A 19,400-nucleotide genomic window follows, 5' to 3' on the forward strand; every position below is an offset into this window, starting at 1 on the left:
AGAAGGGACACGATGTTAATCGGAAATACATTGAATGTTGCCTGTAAATTATTATGCTGTTACTTTATGTTAATTTATGAAAGAAATTATGAAAGAAATTCAGTGGAAAGCCATCACTTATTTACAATGGATGTTCTAAAAAGTAGATACTTGATATTTGTCTTTTGCTAACTTTTTTTTTGCATCTGCTTCATAAATTTATTATAAATGTGCTTTTACTAAAAGATTTTCAGTCATACCATTGATTTAATTGCACCATGCATAAGTAGAGCAACCTGATACTTTGGACAAAATTCCTGATGGATATTATTTTTTTTTAAAATCTAATTTTGAGAACTTTCTTGAAAACTCTTGGGCTTCTCTGCAGTACTTTCAGGGAACTTCATACCTTTTATCTGACAGTAGACTATAGAACCTTTGAATTGCTGAGGTTTGGAAGCTTGTCTAACCAACTTGCTGCTCGAACCAGGGTCAACACTGACTTTAGAGCAGGTTGCTCAGGGCTTTTTCCCACTAGATCTTGAAAATGCCTGGGAACAGACATTCCACAAACACTCTGTGCAGCCTCTTCAGATTCCTAATTATCCTCCTAGTGAAAATGCTTCCATATATCCAGTCAGAACCTCCCTTGTGTATCATTTTTAATGAACACTGTCACTTTTTTTTTTCCCACTCTAAAGAGAAGTAAGACCTTGGTGCTCTAGATGCATATCACAATGGTAATTATATGCGGCAGTTGGTAAGTTTAGAGGAAAACTGTGAAGTGAAAAGTAGCTCTTTTTTAAGACAGCTGCTTCCCTATATTCCCTGTAAATCACTGATCCCAAAACCCGAGACAGTATGGTATTTGCAGAGTGCTACAAAAAAAGATCAATTATACCTGCTTTTTAAAGATTTTTGCACAGTTGGTTATGCCATAGTTTGCAAAGTGACAAGCTGTTTTTCTCTGAAGGCATGAGTAATGTCAGTGGTGTATTACAAGAGTAACTGTTGGTGCATCAAATTGCAAAGATCCTAAGCTTCGCTGTAGGTATTGCATGAGTTGAAGGTCCATGTGTATTTCATACTCCTGAAGCTTTAGTGGACTGAGCCTGAAGACAGTTGCCCCAACTGCATCTCGCCCTCTCCTTGCTTTCTGTCTCTCGTTCATTCATCCCCTTGCTGCCTTGCTCCATTTCCCTCCATCAGTGACTTTCTCATTCAGTCACTCTTCCTGTCTGTTTCTTGTAAGCAGTTAAATGCAATGTGATAATCTTAGTGGGATTCAGGGAAAAGTGCCTTACCCTTAGCGTGGTTAATGTAATTGAACGACTGCAACAGCTTGGCAAATGTCTTTCTTGGTTGCTGAGCAAGATGGCTAGCTGCAGGCTACCAAGCCCTTTGCATGGCCTGAGTGCCTAATCCTGCACAAAGCACATGTTTCCCTGCTCTGCATAGCTTACAGGTGTTGTGTGCATTAGGGGAAAGAACTGGCAGCATGTGTGATATTTTTGCCTATCCATTGCCTTCTTCACCTGCTATCTCATGGCAAACATGCCTGGGAGAGATACTAAATTACCACAGCTTCCTCCTCCATCAGGTTGACCAGGTATTTGTACTGCAGAGGCTGTTTAGTTGAGATTCTTCTGCTGATTTCCCTGCTCTCTCTTGGGCAGAAAAGGAAGGAGGTTGCTGGAACTCAGTATTTCCAGTTCCTCTGCAGAGAAGCCCTAGAGTCTGTTCAGCTATATCTGAGCTTATTCTGGACATTGCATAAGATTTTCAAGCCTTTCATTATGATGTTGATAGCTGGAGAGTGTTTCTTTGTTTCTTTTCTTCTTTATTCCTTGGGTAAAATGATGTCTAGAGCAACTCTTTATGACACATCTGAAATTATTTGGATAACTGATCTGTCTTTTCCAATGATGTTGCATAGGCTTTATCTAAAAATTTGTATATTGCTTAATTTGGGATTGACTTAAACTGGCTGTATGCTATTCTGTGGGGGAAAGTTATCCCTCCTGATTGGCTTCTAACTGCACCACTAGCTGGAGCTGACAGGAGAGCTTCCTTACAGCTCTGCTCTAACGCTCATGGCGTGGTGAAGGATGGTTAGGATTAGTTCACTGCACTACATCACTTTTTCCACAAGTGGGGTGGTGTAGAGGGAATGGTCTAGCAAGGTGATTATAACTTTGCAGATTTGGTTAACATGCCAAAAAAGGCTGGGAAAAGTTTCCAGCAACTGATTAAATTAATATTTCTATATTTTCACTTTGTGTTATAAAATTCTTTTGTTGAATATATATCTGGGTGTTTGCATCTGATGACTAAACTTTTGACAGGTTTGTGTTATTTGTGGGTTTTGTCTATACAGAAGTATTTTAAAGAAAAAAATGATTTCTCTGAGGCAGTTACATTTATCAGACCTGAGATTTCCAAATTTCCTAAAAATATTTCCAAGGTTTTGTCAGATGCATTTTCTTTTGGGGGAAAAAAAAAAAATGAAAAAAAAAATTGAGCATTTCTAGTCTTTTAAAAACTGGATACAATATCCAGTTACACTGAGTGGTTTGGGTTTGGTTGTTTTGTTTTTTTTTTTCCCCTTGTCTAAAATGTGGAATTCTTTACCATAATTAAATGAGCTAATAATGGTTATAGTTTATCTTTTCTGATTAAAACAGAACTCTGGAAGTAGAACAGAGCACGTAGCTCTGGGAAATCAAGTGGATTTGTTTATCTCTATGTGAGAATTGCATTTCCTTTTGGATTTAAAATATGATTGCAGAGTCCCATGGCTGCAGGCCAGCCACATCTGTTGTTCTTAATTTTCAATGTTGAATAAAAACTTACAGTTTACATTATGTAAACCTGCTATACCTTGGTAAAGGTATCAACAAATAGGACAGTATTCCTGTGCCTTAGAACACAAATCCAGTTGAATGCAGTATTTGATTTTTAACCGGACCTGAAATGAGCTCTTTAAAATGCACCTTGTTATCTCTTATTCAGAAAGCATAAATACAGCAGTGTCTATCTTAAGCTCTTTTCCGTCATAACCGCACGTGTGCGATCAAATGTTTGCAGTCACGTGAGGAAGATAACTGTTAATAAATGCTTACACTTCCAGGGGATAAGTATGCAAGTTTAAAAGCTCTGCTGAGGTGGTGGTTCAAAAATAGCGTGAGAATTTAACATGTCAAACTTAGAATGATGGTACATAACCAGAACTAGATGTACCTAAACTTATATTGCTGTGTTTGTGTTTCTTAAAGCTGTGAGTTGTATGAGGATTTTATTTGGTTTGTATTATTAAGTTGCAATAAAATACATACCTTAAAGATATAAAACATAAAAGATACATAAATTCATGGTGGGGCTAGGCCAGCCTGTGGCCAGTGCTGTTTGTTCTAGTCTTAATGGTGTTTGGACCTGTATGAGGGCATGCTTGTGTGATTTGAAATGGTGGTAGAGGAGGCTTGGATCCACCTGCCTAGCTCTCTGTAAGCGTATTTTAAATTTCTGAAAGTGAAATCTCATACTTCTGCTGCTGTCAGTGCTTCCTGAGTATTGTAGTAGCAGCACTCACCTACAGGTTCTGTGTCGCGGTGGGGCAGGCCTGTCTGCCCCCCGTCCAGCTTAGGTCTCACAAGGCGGACAGCAGCTTGGCGCACCTGCACAGAATTTGTTGTACAAACCCTGCCTGGTGGCCTGTCTTCTGACAGATGTTGAGATTTTTTGTTAATCCTTTCCATTTGTTCAACAAAGGAGCTGGTGCTGTGAATTAATTGTGTATTAGATATTATGTGTAATGCTACCATCATCTCCATTATAAGTGACAGGCAATGTGGAATGTCTGTTATAACTTCACATGAGCAAGGAATAGAGGGAGGACTGTGTTGCTGCTTGGAATGTTTTATTCTGTATAATTCAGGCTAATTGGCTGTATTTGAAGGTGGGGTAATTCCTGGCCTGTGTGGGAGTAAGTACTGCACCCACTCCTGAGTTTTTCCTCAATTGCTGTAATGACTTTGTAAGACTTTTATAATTCTTAAGGTGTAACCATGGATTAGATTATTTTTAACCATATTTCAAGTATAATTTGCTAATTTTATGAAGGAAACATTTAGAAGATGGTTTGTGTTTTCAAGATCTTGGCTTTACATTCCAGTTATACATTTTTTACAGGTTTACAATTACATTGTAATTACAATTTACAGATTTACATTAAAGTTATATGACTTTATGTTTGAGTGAAAAAAGAATTAAGAACCTATGTAATACAGTGTTTTTCATGTGTAAAAGAAAGGAAGAAATGTTCCTTAGCTTCCTTGTCTAGTGACAACGTTAAAGTTACTTAATGTATGTTGTAAATACACAACATATGAAGTTTGATATAACACTAAGCTTCTCTTTTACAGAAGGCTTAATTGGTTTTAATTATTTTGTTTTTCTGTGACGTGCTGAGCAGAATATATAGTAGGGATATACATGAGGAAATTTTTGTTTTTCTGGTTTAAAGAGAAAACACCCGTGTATGTGCTTTTGTAAAAAAAAAATAAAATAGCATAAAGAAATAAGTGTTCTCAGCTTTAATAGTTTATGGTTTGAAGAAATTTCGGAAACTTACGTGACAGCAAACTGAACGCATGTGAAGAGGGGAGTTGTACCAAACTTTGGAACTAATCATAACAATTTTAAAGATTATGATCAGGTAGCCACCACTGCAATTACGAGAGATGTCTTTATAGAACAATTTGGCATTTTTAATGAATCTGGAAGAATTGCTATTGTTTGAGAGCAGTATCCTCTTCCTTTAATTAGCTACGTTCTCTAGAGACAAAATACTTTTTGTTTTACAATTGTATAAATTGAAATACATAATTGGAAATGAAGATTTATGATGTTAACACAAAATATATCTAAAAGGGAATTTAATTTTGAATTTCTAATGCACATGTCACAATCAAGTTAGCAAAATAGTCTTACGTGTCAGTGAGGATGCAAATGGGAAGAAGGGGCACTAGAGCTCTGGGAGTCACAGGGTAGAACCCCAGTGACACACACTAAGGAGATGTAGTAAATATGACAGATGATCAAACTAAGAATGAAAGACTTTAAAGCTTCCAAATTATCTTCCACTGTAACTAAAAAGCTTTCTTGAATAGTAGGTCTCAGTTCCTTTTCTAACAAGCTGATAAAAGCTGTATTCTTTTTAGGACAGTGCCATAGCACAAGCTCATAATTGTTTATTTTCAAAATTATTTGAAATTTGAAAAACTGAAACAGTTGCCTATAGGAGTTAACATTTTGTTGATGTGGCTGTAACAAAAAAGTCTACAAGAAGAGTCTTTCAGTCTGTTGGACACTGTTATCCCAATTGTACTAACTTTGAGATAGGCTTGGGATATATTATCATAATCTAACTAGCTCTTAACTTTGTGTTTATAACGCAGTTACATTCCAGATCCTTACATATTGAAATGAACAATTTACCATTTGAATTTAAGCCATATTAGGGTAAATATAGTGTGTTATAAATTAATATAAAATATGACCTTTGTGATCATTGCTGTAATGGCCAGAAAAATAATTATTTTAAAAGGTTATGCCACTGTGCTGGTACTGGTCTGAAGGGTGTTTTTATTTCTTATGACCCAGAGGAAATTAAGCTTTTTTTTTTGTAACCTCCTAAGAATGCCATGGTAGTTCTGTCTGTTTCAGTGGGGTTTATCTTCTGGTTTTGTGTGCTGAAAGGTTTGCCAGCTGCAAGTCTGAAACGTAAACCAGGTTCTGAAACAAGGACACAAGGCAGGACTGTGAACATCTTCAGTGCATCATGCAAGAATGTAATCACTTTGGACACTATACCTGTAGCCTTACAGGGAACAAGTGATGGATGTACTTGAAGTATTTTTCTTGGTTTCCTTTTCATTACTGTAGAATGAATAGAATTTTGAAAGCAATTTTAAGGTAACTTGCAGAGTGAAGGGAAAACCACTCTCAGATGACTGGAAATGTTTTCAGATTAGTTTATCCACGGACAACTTCAGTGTGCTGTTCAGAGAAAATAAGGATTCTTTAAGTTGTTTTCATTTTTTTAAAAGCTGCTTTCAAATGGCAAAGATGCATACACCAGAAAATTGTAAATAGGATTTATGCTTGCTGTTTTATCTGCAGATTATTTGAGGTGTACCTGACTTTCAGTTTCACAAAGCATAAACAATTTGCATTTGTAAAGATTTTCATCCAATGGATACCTCCCTGGCTTTCCTTAAGAATAGGACTATAAATTAAAGAAAACTAAAACTTCAGATAATGAACCCAGGGCATTTTGCTTTTCATATGTTTCCTCTATTTGTTTTGTTTTTTTTTTAAATATAAATAATATTTATATATTAAATATAAATAATGCTTCCTTTTCCATTGTTCTGTTCTGTCCTGTTCTGTTTTTCTTGTATTTACTGGAACGTAAATACTGAGGCTCACTAGATTTGCACATCAGAGTGTTCTGATCAAAGTGCTACTTGTTCTGTACAAAAAAAACCCAAAACCAAACATTTTAAGCCTTTATCAGCAGAGCCTTGTAAAGCTGCATTACAGTCACTGGCAAAATTTGACACAATTTATTCTGCAGGAAGCGCCAGGCATTTTTTTTCAAGAACATTAACATACAAAGCTTTCAGAGAAAATACTGAGCTACAATGATATAAAAGAAAACCTGGTTTTGCTTTGAAAACTTCATGAAGCATTTCTTATAACATATAATTAAAAAAAATCTTAATCTAAACTTTGTCATCTTTCCAACATTTCCTTTGTAATTAGACTTGCTGAGGATTTTCCATCAGGGTTTTTTGCAGAAATATGCAGTTTCTGCAAAGTCAACATTTTCCACTGGAAATTGTTGGGATTTGCCTACTATTGTTCAGGTTTTGCATCTGGAGAACCCAAATACGAATTTCAGGTTGGTTGACATCTGAGATACATTTGGGCTGTTACTGTATCCCAGACACTTGGAGGACCTTTTGGCTCTGTCCCCTTAGAGACCTGTCTTCCCGAATGCACCAATGCTTTCTATTTTGCTCATGTCCCTGAGCGACTATTCTCCTCCTCTATGAAATATTCATGAGCACACATGGTAACACAAACTACAGTATCTGTTGAGGAAGCATAATTTACAATCATTTATAACCATTTACTCATCAGTGGACTTTGAGGTTTGCTGGTAGGACTGATTACAGGAGTTGTGCTCCTAAATTAAGAGATTTTTACCATACAAACCAGTTTATTAATATGGTGAGCTGGAGTACATTGTACTTCATATGTCAACTGAAAAGCTGCCTACCTAATCCTCATTTGCAAAATCAGATGTCATTAATTTCTGAATCTGCAAGAGCCTGCTTGATTTTTTGGATCGTGGACTGTGAAATATCAGCAGTGAGAGAGAAATATTTATTTTCTCCCTGAGTAATACATGCAAATGACTAAAAAATAGTCAAGGACCACAGCACTGATGGTTTGATAACACTGGTTGATGGATAGCCCATAGATGTACTGAGAACACCAGCCATGAAGCTGGGGAAGACAAGGCTGTGCTGGGGAGACTTGTGTTGGCAAGCGGATCAGATCCTTCTGCCCAGTGTTTCCTGCCTTTAAACTATTTGCCTTTAAACTATTTGCCACTTTGGGAAGCCATCCATCACGCATTTTGGCAACCTTGTTAGAGGAAAAATAGATTTTATTCTCAACTTTTTTCAGCTTTAGACTTTGACTTCCTATTTCCATTTCTGCTTGCACCCATAATTCAAAGGAGTTTTTTATAGAAAACTTTTTTTGGGTGGGGAGTGCTGGGAGAATATGTTACTGTCTTTATTTTTGGAGTGTTCATGTTGCTGGAATGGAGTAAGTAAAACAGAAATGTAATAGCAAAATAGACCTTTTAAAAACAGCAAGAAAAACCTCGATTTTTCACGTCTGACAGGCAGGAAAAATCAGAAAGCAGTTGTGGCTCACTCCTAAACGTGGCAGGAGCTGACAGAGCTTACATAGAACTATGTAATATATTGTAACCGTAGATATAAAGTTATATAAAGGAGATGAAAGAATACTGCATGAATATATTTAAGCAACAGCCATCATGTTACTCTGGAAATACTCTCAGTCCGATTCATGTGATAACTCAGCCAGTGTCCAATGGGCAGCTTGTCTGTCAATCTTCTTAGACATATGGATACGAGAGTGCTTGCTGGGAGCCAACATATAATAAACAAAGTGATAGATATAATAAACAAAAGTGGAGCCAGGCAGGTTGGCAGCAGAAAATAAAAATTGGAAAAGTAAATCAAAGAAATTCTTTGGTTACATATACAGACTTTCCCACATGAAGGAGCCAGCTCTAACCCGTTTAAGAATGTTGAGTTGCATACACGTAACTGTAGCATTTACAAACAGTGCCTAAAAGTCGGCAACATTACAGAAGCTGGTAATTTAGGAGGAGGAAAAAATCAGTATGGATAAAATTACATCCCATTCAAGTATTAATTCTATTCAGCTAGGAAAAATGGAGAAACTGCACAATACGAAGCAAATAGTCCCCCTTTTTTTTTAGTTGTCACCTTTTCATGCTGCTTTTTCCTTCAGTGTTGCTTTTCCTTTCCTGGACCATATTCTACTTGAACTTTCTTCACTTTTTCAGCAGTCTCCTCCCTTCTAGTTCGCTGATGAATCCAGATTCTTTTAACTTCATTGATCAGTGGATGTTTTTCTTTTCTTTTTAAGACTTTAGACAGCATGCTGTTGTCAAAGGCCGGGTCGTTTGTAAAAGACACTTTTTCAGCGAGGGCAACTGCAACCTCAGCTTTTATTTTCCTTTAGTTTATATTTTTCATACGATTCCTTTGGGAGGGAGGGTGTCTTCATGTGTTTTTCAACCAAGAAAAGATGTATTCTACTGCTGTAGACACTTAATATTGTCAGGATGCTGCCACTTCTTCAAAACGAGTTGATCAAGGATTGCCAAGATACTGGAAGAGTGCTTGTGTCTCAGCATTTTCCACTCTGAAAACCATGTATTTGTGCTCTTGGAAGTTACTTGAATAGGGCTTAAAGCTTCAAGAGCACTTTAGCTACATGAATCACATTGTGAATATAAAACAGATTTTGCTCAGATTTGTCACTATTGATTTAAAATCGGAGCTTATTCTGCTGTTATCCACAACTGAGGAAAAACATAGGCCTGTCATCTGGAAGAATATTAACACCTTTACCAGATGACGCAGGCGGGCTGCATGTTTCTGTGAACACTGAGAACAGCTTGACTTCGGAAGCATCTCTAGGGGCTGCAAACAATGAGCCAGAGGAAGTGGGAGTCTGAAGATGCAGAAAGTTCACTTCTCTCTGGCTGTTGCTGTCTGGCTACCAGCTGCAGGTAAACCCATCATTTCAGACTGGTGAATCTGAAATCAAGAAACTGCATATTCAGGCAAGGTAATTACCCTTTTGTGAAAGGACATTCATATAGTCATGAATAAAGTCCACTACTGTAAAGAAGAAAAAGTAATATATACTGAATATTGATCCAACTGAGATGTTGCTATGCTGGGAACATTAATATAGGGTAGATATTAAGAACACAAAACCACATATGTACAGTATGTTTTAAATATTTAGAATCACTTTTGTAATCCCAACAGCATCAAAGTCAAATTGGAAGAGAAGAGGATTTAGTTGCCAGTTTGACAAGCTTGGGGTAGAGGGCAACTCTGGTTTAAGTACAGATGGGACAGTTTGAAGCATGGAATGTCTTTTTCTCTTTTGTACATACATAACTTCTGTCTTCTCACGTAATATATCACTTTCAGGGATTTTGTAGAGAATATATAGAAAAAATACAATATTTGAAGGATTCTTTGAGAATTAATTGATTTCTCTAACATTATGTACTGCATGTGTTTCAGTTGGGATTTTTGTTCAGAACAGAAAACTTCAGATTTCTGTAGGAAAGTCATTAGATTATTGTGCCACCAGAACAAATAATATTGCTTTTCTGCCTGATAAGTGGTTGCTGTAGCTTGTGTGCTCACTCACTCCCTACTGCCAAAAAAACAGTTCAGTTCAGTGGTAGCCCAGCTACCCTTTGGTTGCTTGAGCAGCACTGTTGAGTTACTCCTGCCTGTAGCTCTGTTGCTTGCTTCTGCTTCTAGATTATGCTTTATGCTTTAGCCAAGCTGGAGAATTCAGCTCATGTTGTTCTTTTCTGTCAGTTGAGATGCTCATTCTTGCCTGCCTTCTTGTTATCTTGTTAACCCTTATCTTGCATCAGAATTACAGTAGCACGTATTCCTTTTGCAGGCAGCATTGCTGGTTAAGAGATTGCCATGCACTGCCCTTTTCTGATGGCTGTTTTACCACCTGTTTGCTGGAGAGTGGAATTAGTGGGATGGCATTCACCCATCAGTACATCAATATAAAATCTAGTCTATGTACTCAAGATATTAGGTTTAAAGACTGATTTTCTTGTAGAAGAAAGGTTGTTCCTTCCCCCACTCTTACCTAAATTGTTACCCTTCAGTGGGTTCAGTCTCCTCCCAACTCTTTCAGCTTTCCTTCTTTGATATCTGTTGATTGATGACTTCACTGGTTTGACTTTAACTTTCTGTAAGTTACTTGTAAATCAGTCCTTCCAGTCTTGAATAATTTTGCCTACCAACATTTTCATCTTGTCTTTTTTATATTTCTTCTGTAATCTTACCCCAAAGGAAAACGTAATATGGCTAGACCTCTCTGGAGGATGAGCTCTACCAGGCAATTTCAGAGGCATGTTGCTGTGGTTGCTGTTGAAGGTTCTTTTCTCCTCCAGTGTAACTTCTCTGTGCCAGCCTCAGTGGAAGTTACTGTCTCCATAGCAAAGCAAAGAAGTGGGAGAAAATGTTCCTGTCTCACCTGACAGAGTTCAAGCTGAACAGCCAGAGAAGGTAGCTGGTGCTAATGATCCAGGCTGTAACTGGGACAGCAAAGTCATGGACCATTTTGTTCCATTTGCTGACTCTGCTGCCGGGGCAGAAATGTACATGATAGGCAAGGTAGCCAGCAGCTGGTTTGACAGCGTCGCAGTTTGCTCCAGCTGTAGGCTTTCGTAAAAGTTAGTTCCATTCCTTACAAATTTTGTCGATAATCTTGACTGTGAATTATTTAATTTTCCGTGCCTGTTTTTTTTTAAGTAACATAGGGAAAAAGTCTCCTTTTTTTTTTTGTCAATTCTGTCCCTCTTCTTTATTTCACTTACTGTTTTCTAAAATGTTTTTCTAGACTAGTAAATATAAAATATTTTTGACAAGTAAACCTTAAGTTGAGATATATATATATATATATATTTAATAATGGAATTAAAAAACATATGGAGTTGTATTCATGAATTAGGGTCTACTTGTAATCTTACAGGTCTCAAAATATAAACAGAAGAAGAAACAATATAAAATTTATCGTTGTTTTAGAGGATCAAAAATGTAGTCAGTGTAGGTAAATGATACGCATTTTTCAAAATATAGAACTGTTTTTATTAATAACATTCTCAATTTAAATAAACATTTAAAGTTTTGGAACACTTTAAGAAAAAGAACTTTGAATGTTTCCACTGTCAGATTTTTCTTTGTGTAAGTTGATAGTGTAAAATTCCAATTTATAAACTGTGAAATGATCAGTGATAGCTTTAATATGAAAAATATAGGACTAGTTATTAGACATTTCAGAGGCCTGATGAAAGTTCATTTCCAGCTAGATCATGTCTAAGAATTTAGCTGAACATCAATATTTACATTTAGGTAGTGCAGGAGTTTGAATCATACCTTCTTTCAAGTTCTAAATATGGACCATGTTTACATTAGTGAATCATAAGCAAAGAACATAGGCATAGAAGCTGAAATAAAATCTTTTTCTCCAGAGGTGCTTAAATATACATGACCCAAATCTTGGATCATCCATGCATAGTCCTGAAGAGCTGTGCATTTGAAAACAAAACCAAAACAAAACAAAAAAATCATCTGCACTTCTTGCAGTGCCTTGTGGTAGGTAAAACTTAGTATCATGGAAGTGAATAAGCTGATCACTTACGTACAAAAAGAGAACATTACTAGCTTTACATTGCCTTGTGCATTTACTGCACAATTATGCTGAATACATCTTGTTTATCATAGGATCCAAGTTTTATTTCTTGGCACTTGCAATTTGTTTGCTTTTAAAAAGTCCCAACCTCTTCTATGAAAGTCTAGTCTGAGACATAGTTTTTCGGACTAAGCATAAATTATATTAACTGCATGGTACAAAGAAGCTGCTGAAGAAATGTCCTTTTACTCTGTGAATATGGATATTCATGCGTTCAAAACATAGGGAAGTTTTCTTGAGGACAGACTCTAATCGCTCCTATTTGAACATATCAAGTGAAATCAAAATGGCTTTATAAGGTGGGTTTTTTGCACATTAATTATTGCCCAATGTCTATGCTGCTGACTATTTCAAGAGTGACTACAGTGGACAGAGTAGGGTGTTAAAAGAAGCAATGATGGAAGACAAGCAAGAAGGAAATTGTGGCATGTTCAGTGTACAGCATAAACAAGTTTGTGATGACAGAAGCTCTTCTGGAAGCTACACTGAGAAAAGACAATTTCTGGCATTCATAATCATCTAAAATATGCATCTTTGCACTGAAATAAAGTAGTACAACAGGGGAAAATATCTTATTTGAAAAATGTAGTACTTTGTGATTTAGTATGTGTTTTGGGAGGAGGAGGGAAGAGGTTGCAGTTGTGAGTGAAGAAAAGCGTCATAAATAAGACATTGATTGGCACTGGTTTATAATACTTAGGCTGTTCGGGAGCCTGGTCTGGCAGTCAGAGCAGTGAAGTATCTTGTTAACACTGGTGGCATAATTAAGTGTAGCAGTGGACAGAATCTGTTTTACAAGTTTCATTGTCCAGGGTAGTTTTTTTTGAACATGTTTTAAGTTGCTGCGTTTTACTCTGGAAGTGGTGCATTATATAATATTCATCTGTTTATCTGCCTGATTTTTTTTTTTTAAACTGCAATATAGAACCTCAGTAAATTGAACCAGTTCATGAATGTGCCTTAGCTTTATGTGGAAAAACGTAATTGAAGAAGACGAGTATTAGAAGTCTTAACTGTAAGTCGCCTGAAGTAAAAGCAAACACTACTTTTGTTTTAGTATATATTTGATATTTCACATCCATCTTAGAGGACTGGATGTGATTGCATGGCTTTTATGTATGTAATGCTTCATAATACACATTTCTAGGAGGAACCATAATTGCTAGCCTGAGGTTTTTAGCTCAGATGTAAAATAAAACTAATCTTTGGTGAGAGGGAGCTGGTGTTTTCTAATGGTAATAGTACAAGTGCATAACTCTGTCTAGGGAAGAATAGCAGAAATAATTAGTATGTTGAAATGATTTTATCAGTATCTATCAATATGCGTAGAAATTAGTAGAGTAATACAAATTCGCATGAAACAGGCATCATTGTCTCCTGTGTTTATTTTGTTGAAAACCCAAGTTCAAATTTAAACTTCAGAATTTCAAGATTACCATATGCTTTCTGCCTTCAGCTTTTGAAATGATAGATTGTGGCTTTGCCTGGAAATTGTTTTCTGTCGTTACAGTCTCCTCCATTCAGGAAAAAAATCTTGGAATAGCATAATGGAAGTGTCATGCTTCACTAAAACATTTGCATTATCCTCAAGAACTTACATTTTCTGGTCATTTGTGTACTCACTCAAATATTACCTGCCTTTTATTAAGTTGAAAGTAAACTGCCATCAGAGAAATGTAGCCGTTTTCTGGTCCTTATCAAGGAGTTTCTTCTTAATCATCATTGTAATTGTTACAATAGACTCGTTATTACAGTCATGGAAATGATATATTCTGTGTCATCCATGTCAACAATGTTGATGTGTTCTGCTTTATCCTAAGCATCTCAACATTTTGAAACTGCTTTATTGTCAGAAAGGTTATCAATTTGTAATTTACTTCTGCTATTCAGACTACAAATTTTGTTATAATGAGTCTTTGAGAAAAAATACCAGGCCAAAATATAAAATATTCAAGGATTTAGGAGAAACTACTTGGAAACAGAAGCATCTGAAGCAGTAGACAGAATTCTATGTATGGCTGTTGCTGTTATTCCTGCTACAATGCATAGTTTACACTACAAAATAAAAGCATTACTTAAACATTTTTTTACCAGTTTAAAAGGTATTATAAGTAATGAAGGCTTTTCAAAACAGAGAAGAACTTCGACTCTGTATCTAGAAGCAGCTATGAATTTTAGATTATAGCTGAGATTTTAATTTTTTTTTTTTTTTTAGAGCCCTAGGGGAATCATCTTTCTTAACTCCCTTTGACTTTGAAGATTTTTATTCGTTCACCAAGTACATAAATGATTTTATTTTTAAGACTGAACCTTTTGTCAGGTTTTGTTAGACTTTTCTTTGAAAAATCTGTTGTTTGAGCTTTGCATGAACTGGAGACGCAACAGAGAAAGAAGGGAGGCAAGACATGCGACACATGGTTGATAAGGACCTGCCTAAACCAAATCATTGCAGCATTATGTTCCTCAATCTCAATCATGAATTCCACAATAAATTAAAAATTCTTAAAATAATTTGGAGCGTATATGAAAGGGATCCAGTATCCATGTTAGCTTCCAGAGCTCCTGTGAAGGGAATGGCTGGGCAACAGCTTGCTATCATGCATCTCATGAACAGAAGTGCTGGAAGATGCTTATTTTGCTTATTTGTTTCATAAGACCGCTTACCATATTGCAGAAAATTTTTATGTAGGACATAAAGAATGATGTTCTTACTTTAGGAGACAGGTTTTTTTCCTGTTAGTAATAATTGTAATCTCAAGCTAATGTGCAAAAAGCACTAGCTGGTTTTGTGTGTTTGAATGCAGTGTTCTGTATCCACAATTTACTAGATGCATACACTGTGTATATGAAAACATACTTTATGGAGTTGTTTCCTCAATTTGACATGTGTTAAAATCATATATAAGAATTATTGTCTATCTACGTGCATCATGCTAGTGGAGTCTATAAATAATATCCTCTGCTTTGTTTTTCATAAACTTTTCAGATGTCAAATAATATACTGTTAATGTTTCTAGGCATTGCTCTCTGTACATGATACTGTTGCTCAGAAGAACTATGATCCTGTCTTGCCCCCCATGCCTGATGATATTGATGAGGAAGAAGATTCAGTTAAAATAATCAGGCTGGTCAAAAACAGGGAACCATTGGTAAGCAATCCTGTCTTTTGTTTTGAGGTTTTGTGTTTGTGCACTGGGTGAGGAGTGTTCAGATAATAAACGGGAATAGGTGACATTAACTTGAAATGTGGACAGACAGACATTACGTGTGTTTGTTCGTAACATTCAATAATACACTTGTGAATTCCATTTGCAGTCTTTATTAGTAAAGCACATGAAATGAATAATAAGGGTTTGTTCATTCATGTTTGAGCATTGTATATGTGGGCCAGACTGCACATTTATATCACTAATGTATTCATCTTTTATCTTGAATTCAAATCATGAACTTGTTTTAAAATGAGAGAATGAATCCCCAAAGAAATCTTGACCTATGTTGTGAACTGTGCCTGTTACCATTCATGTAAAAAAATGTGACCTTCCAGTACACTGAAAAGAAAGCATAAAAACATATTTTAAAACACTTGAATTGAAATCTGGGCAAATTTAAGATGTCTGTTGTTGTACTTTGGATTATGAATACTAGAAAGTTAATATCTTCATGGGGATATCTGGAAAAATGAAAGGACTAAGCCTAGGTTGTGTTACAAGAATATTAAAATACTTCACTGATTTGGTTATTTTTATTTGCTGTAGAGTGGAAGTCATCTTGCATAAAATTTAACTATATTCTTTTTCTCCTGCAAACCAGTAAGAGCTTTGGTTTATATTATACTTTGTATTTGTTTTAACAGATAGCAATCCTGAAAAAATACCTGCAAAGTTACTTTGAGAAAGCTGTGATTTTGTACTTGAGATGACTGTGGGAGGGCGATTCCTCTGTTAGACATACAGGATTGTTTGTCCCACAGTCGATAACTTACTATCACTTTTATTCTTGATGTATTTCTGGCATCAGTAAACAAGAAATAAGTTTTGGTATTAGCTGACTGTAGGTGCCCATGGGCATAATTAAAAGTTTGACCATATGGAAAGTTTTTACTTTAACATATTAAACCTTTTTCTTTTCCTTTTTTTTTTTTTTTCTTTTTTTCCCCAAAAATATTTAAATCACAGCTTTAAGCTTTCTTCTTTTTCATCAAAGAAATTCTTTGAGGAAGAAAGCAAACTTGCTTTAAGATACTCGGAAAGAGTATTAATTCTGAAAGGTGTGAAAAAATTAGAACATGTAGCATGAAATGAGTTCTAACTGAGCAGCTTATTTTTAGTGTTAATGAAAAGACCCTTGATTTTTCTTGCATTTGTCAGGAAAATTTTCATAAAAATCTTAATTTACATAGTTTCATGTTTCAAACATTATTTGCTACTAAGATTTTTGTGAGTTAAATACTGTAAATTACAAAATGTATAAATAGCAACTTTGGAAACAAAACTGAGGGAAATCTTACATGAGATACATAAAGTTTTTCAGATTTTAAGCCCTTTTAAAGAGGCAGTTAGGGTTGCCTAAGCCAAAGATTATCCTTGGATTGTTCCTCAAATTCCACTTGTAGCCATTTACTCCAGTGGTATACTGAACACTTCCAGATACCAGGGTGTCTGTTGTGGTTTAATCCCTGCATCTCTGCCCCACACAGCTGATTGCTTACTCATTTTCCCCTGTGGGATGGGGGGGGGGGGGGGGGATCAGAAAGATGAAAGTGAGAACACTTGTGGGTTGAGATAAAGACAGTTTAATAGGTAAAACAAAAGCTGCATGTGCAAGCAAAGGAATCCATTCACCACTTCCCATGAGCAGGCCATTTCCAGGAAAGCAGGGCTCTATCATGCATAATGTTTACTGGGGAAGACAAGCGCCATCACTCCAAGCATCCCCCGCACTTCCTTCTTCCCTCAGCTTTGCATGCTGACCATGATAACATTATGGTATGGGATATTTCTTGGGTCAGTTGGGGTCATCTGTCCTGCTGTGTCCCTCACAGCCTCCTGTGCACCCCCAGCCACTTGCTGGTGCGAAGGCATTGACCCTATGTAACTGCTGCTCAGTAATAGCTAAATCATCCCTGTGTTATCAACATGGCATTCAGCACAAATCCAAAACATAGCCCTGTATCAGCCACCATGAAGAAAATTAACTCTGTCCCAGCCAAACCGAGCACCATCTCTTAGAAGGTACATCCACACTTAGCACAGCTCTTGTGCTAAGGAGGTAACAGAGAGGGTTTTATTTAGACCTTTCTTTTACTAGACAGGATGGCAGCCATGGAAAACAAAAAATGTGAGAGAACTCAGTTCTGTGGTTTAAAGACTGCTTAGTTTATTTACCAAGGCAAAACCAACCTTATAATGGAACCTGTAATAGACCTATTCTAGGAAGAGGCAAAGGGCGGGAGCTAATTGCAGCCTACAACTAATTGAGAGTGGGGAGCTCACAAGGATAGTAGAGTCAAACTCTTCTCAACAATGGAAGATGCCAAAACACAAGGCAGTGGCCACAAGTTGCAGCCCTGGGAAGTTTAGACTGGAAATTAACAGCAGTATTTCATTAGTGTGCAAGTGTCATCCTCCTCTTCCATAACCCACCCATAATCCATTTTAACATTATTAATGTTAACATCAAATATGAATTTCTTTGCTGCAGCTTTATAGTGACTTATTATGACACCATCACCACTGTACATAACAAATCTATTATTTTTTTTTTGACTTCCCTAGATTTTTTTTGTCCCTTAGGTAAGGGTGAGAATAAACATGGAAAGTAATCTAGGTAAGGTATTACCAAAATATGGCACGGCAGAATAAATAAAGACAGGTTTATACTACGTATATTAGATCTACTGCATTTATGCTTCCTCAAGTTAGTTTACTAAAGAAAATATATGCCATATGTTTACTAAACTATTTAAAATTTTGTATCTTTTTAGTGTCTTTTCCTTCGGAGCTCGTTCTAAACTCTTGGCTATTCTTAGTACAGATCAAAGAGTCTCTGCTTGTTTGGTTTATCTATTCACTGTTCTCCTGTCAAAAAATCTGACTTCCACCTGCATCATTATATCAGGATTCTTGCTGCTAAGCTTGAGATTGAGGCACCTTACAGTATTTCTACTGGGATAGAGATTGTTTGGATTCTTGACTTGAAGATACAGAGCTCTTAGAACTTTTCTTTCACCTCAAATAGATTATCATTCTCTATTTGTACACAAACAGTAGAGGTTGTTTTTCTGCAAAGTAGTAAGCTATTTGCATCAGTTGCATGCTCTGGGCTTTCTTGAATTGGGTATCTCTTTTGGATGACTTTCAACAATAGTCTCTGTGAAGCAAATGAGGCACTCTCTTAACTTCTTTGGAATATATCTAGTGACCATTTTTATATAAAACTACACCACATTTACTCTTGTACTTGTTCATGCTTTTCCGCAAGTTAAGCTTGAATTCCCAGCAGTAATCATCTGAAAAGAGAGGAAAACACATGGTTTGTGGGAGGGCCTTCTGTTTGCCAGTTTTCATCAGTTCAGAAGTCAGTGCTGAACTTTCATCCAGTTTTTTGGAAGAGGTGATTAAACGTTTTGCTAATCCTTTTACAGTTGTTTTCTTTGTTTGTTTTTGTTTTTCCTAAATGGTCTATTAGTAAATGCCGTTCTAGCAGTGTATTGCTCAAGCCAGGTGAAATTGTGTTAGGAAGTTTATCTGAATGAAGTAATTCAGAATATCTCTGAACCTTACATAAAGAGAAACATCTCTTTTCAGAGACTGTTCAAAATTCATCTGGCTGTAATTTGGCCTTTTATCAGATAGCTTGGAGGGTTTTTACTTTCGCTTACCTCTTCAGGGCTTTTTCAGCCCTGTCCGTGGGTAGGACTCCTGACATCCAAGATGTACAGCCACACTCCCAGGAGTTCAGTTCTTGGCCTCTCACTACTTCCAGCTCCCAGATGATATTCCAGGTTTGTTACAGCTGTCATGCAGTTATTCTGATTAGGATGCTTCTTCATGTTAAAATGGTTGCTTTTTCATCACATAGATTCATTCCACATAAATCTAGTGATTTGAAAACTCATCTCTATGCTGTGTCTATAGTCAACAGAAAAATAGGCAGATCTAGAGAATAAACCATGCTATCTGTTTAAGAAGCCTACCCTAATAGAAGGATTATTCATTCCCTGGAGTTGCCTAATTTACTTCTTTTTTTTTCATTAACTATAG

At 36.4% G+C, this 19,400-nt stretch overlaps 1 protein-coding gene across 2 annotated transcripts in view; it reads left to right on the forward strand.

The window, feature by feature from the left end:
- The window catches only part of MPP7 (MAGUK p55 scaffold protein 7), a 157,116-nt gene that overhangs the window by 92,703 nt on the left and 45,013 nt on the right, over positions 1-19,400 (forward strand). For both annotated transcript variants that reach the window (XM_062633539.1, XM_062633540.1), the window contains exon 7: positions 15,156-15,287. In XM_062633539.1, the coding sequence (XP_062489523.1) occupies positions 15,156-15,287 (132 nt within the window). The remainder of the gene's footprint in view (positions 1-15,155; positions 15,288-19,400) is intronic.

This window comes from Pezoporus occidentalis, unplaced genomic scaffold, assembly GCF_034315485.1.
Source record: "Pezoporus occidentalis ecotype Australia unplaced genomic scaffold, CSIRO_AGI_Poc_V1 ctg40, whole genome shotgun sequence".
Taxonomy (NCBI): domain Eukaryota; kingdom Metazoa; phylum Chordata; class Aves; order Psittaciformes; family Psittacidae; genus Pezoporus; species Pezoporus occidentalis.